This window comes from Gymnoscopelus microlampas (genome assembly GCF_963454915.1).
Source record: "Gymnoscopelus microlampas genome assembly, chromosome: 20".
Lineage (NCBI taxonomy): Eukaryota > Metazoa > Chordata > Actinopteri > Myctophiformes > Myctophidae > Gymnoscopelus > Gymnoscopelus microlampas.
The window spans coordinates 6231720-6234219 of record NC_139957.1 but is presented as its reverse complement, the minus strand read 5'-3'; the positions used below and the strand labels follow the sequence as shown (position 1 = coordinate 6234219).

Below are 2500 nucleotides of genomic sequence, written 5' to 3'. Positions count from 1 at the left end.
AGGGGGGAGAAAAGAAAAGAAAAAAGAGAAACGGGGCGAGCTGCTCCTTTAAGGGCCGAGACGCCGCTTCTGAGTTTTTGCCCCCCCCCCCCACACCCCACCACACACACACACACGCACACGCACACGCACACGCACACGCACACACACACACACTCTTGATGAGTGCTGGGTTTGGTATGGGTATGCGGTGTGCTGTTTGCGTGCGTGCAATTGTGTTTATGTGTCTGTGTGTGTGTGTGTGTGTGTGTGTGTGTGTGTGTGTGTGTGTGTGTGTGTGTGTGTGTGTGTGTGTTCAGAGCAAATGAAAACAGATTGGAGTGGTTGTGGGAGAGGAGGCCTGCTTCGAGTTAGCATGGAGACAGGCGTACTGTGTGAGTGCCATACCCCCCCACTACTGCCACTATACGCTCCTCTCCTCTCCTCTCCTCTCCTCTCCTCTCCTCTCTCTCCTCTCCCCTCCCTCCCCTCCCCTCTCCTCTCCTCTCCTCTCCTCTCCTCTCCTCTCCTCTTACAAGTCCTGACAGACTTTTTCCAGCAACACCACTAGGCTCTTTTTTGACCTGCTAGCTTTTACCGCCCCCCCCAACCAACCAACCAACCACACACACACACACACACACACACACACACACACACACACACACACACACACACACACACACACACACCACACACACACACACACACACACACAAAGCCTCATCCCCCTTTTCCTCCCTCCTCTCCATTTTCTCTTTTGAAAACAACACAGGTGGGGAGGGGGCGGCGATGGAGTTGGGGGGGGGGGGTTGGGTGCACCTCCAGACAGACTTCCTTAATCCTAACTAATATCTTAATTACTTTGTTTTGACTGGGGGGTTGGGGGTGGGGGTGGGGTTGTGGGTGGTAGTGGGGGATGGGATTCAAAACTGTTTTAGTTGTGCCAACGCGGATTCAAGTTCACGCGCTTTTGCGCGCACCTGCCTGCCCGCCTCTCTGTCTGTCTGTCTGTCTGTCGAGCGCCTCCATACCACAAGGCTTTGCCGTCTAGCTGCCCGTTCCGGTTCCGACAAAATTACTATTCACCGTTTTCAAAAATATGGAAGGAGACACCAGAGCCTTCTTTCTGAAGCTTCGCTGGATATTATTATCCTCACAGTAACACTTCAGCCGGGCTTTGCTTTCAGCTTTCCTTTCTCTTTTTTTGTCTTGCCTCTGACTCATAGAAATGACATAACAGCTGTTTGCCAATGACTTGATGTGACAGACATACTGACTGACTGACTGACTGACTGACTGACTGACTGACTGACTGACTAGTTCTCTGGGGAGCTGTGTTTAGAGTAATGGGGGCCTTTGGGTTGCATGTGTTAAGATATCTGGATAATTTCATCCAGACTGCACTCTTTGTACTGTTGTCACGACGCATTCTCTTCCTTTCTCTCTCTCCCCCTCCCTCTCTCTCTCTCTCTCTCTCATCTCTCTCTCTCTCTCTCTCTCTCTCTCTCTCTCTCTTCTCTCTCTCTCTCTCTCTCTCTCGCATTCTCTTACCACTTATGTCCCTCACAGACTTTTGCTGTACTATTCACGGTCTAGTTAATTACAAATATTCGAAAGACAAAGCGACAAATATAGAGTTGAGACAGAGAGAGAGACAGACAGAGAGAGAGAGGGAGAGAGAGAAGGAGATAAGTGGAGAAGGCTTTCTTTGTCTCTGAACCAACACTTCTCGGTGTTGAGAGCGAGAGCGTGCGGGGAAGGAAGGGGAGAGACGGAGAGCGCGGGGAAAGGCTGTGTAATTAGTCTATTACTGCCGCCAATTCACCTCTTTATCAGCAGCTCTCCTTGTTTGGCACTGGCCACAGGAGTGCCCAGGCACCCCGCACAATGGCTGGCGCTATAATCTCACATGTAGGCCATGGCTGATTACCTTTTACAGGTGCTTGTTAAAAGCGTGCGTGTCCGTGTGTGTGTGTGTGTGCGCGCACGCGTGCGTGTTCCGATCGCGAGAGAGAGAGGGAGAGACAGAGATGGAGTGTGAGGGGGAGAGGTGAGAGGGCTTTCAATGTACTAAAAGCGGGCTGGGGACCCCAGCTTTTTGTGTGTTTCGTCGGCTTGGAGAAGAGAGAGATGGGGGGGGGGGCGGCCTTGGAGCAGTTCTAGCTGGCGCTGGGGGCCGTACGGTGAGTGCAAAACGGAGCCTCCGTCCATTCACAGGCGCTTCTAAAAGCACACGCCTTGCCACAGACGCACGTGAACGGCGCTTTTCGCTGATCGATTTCGGGCGGCAGGGTTTCGTCGGGCCAGACGGGGGAGAGAGAGAGAAAGAGAGAGAGAGAGACACGCTCGGGGCTTTGCAGGTATATACTGTACATGGTGCTCGGCAGGCAGGCGGTGCATGGCTCCTGCCTTCGTTGGACCTTTCCCCCGTGATCCAGACCTTATAAGGGCCTCGGAGCCGCGGACCCTGTCCCCTCGCCTCCCTTCCCTCCCCTCCCCTCCGCTCCCTCCGCGCGGC

At 53.5% G+C, this 2500-nt stretch overlaps 1 protein-coding gene across 3 annotated transcripts in view; it reads left to right on the top strand.

Moving 5' to 3' along the window:
• The window catches only part of bcl11ba (BCL11 transcription factor B a), an 82367-nt gene that overhangs the window by 51765 nt on the left and 28102 nt on the right, over positions 1 to 2500 (top strand). For 2 of the 3 annotated variants that reach the window (XM_084045631.1, XM_084045629.1), the window contains exon 3: positions 300 to 374. The exons of the other annotated variant lie outside the window; for it this stretch is intronic. In XM_084045631.1, the coding sequence (XP_083901757.1) occupies positions 300 to 374 (75 nt within the window). The remainder of the gene's footprint in view (positions 1 to 299; positions 375 to 2500) is intronic. 3 annotated transcript variants of the gene reach the window in all.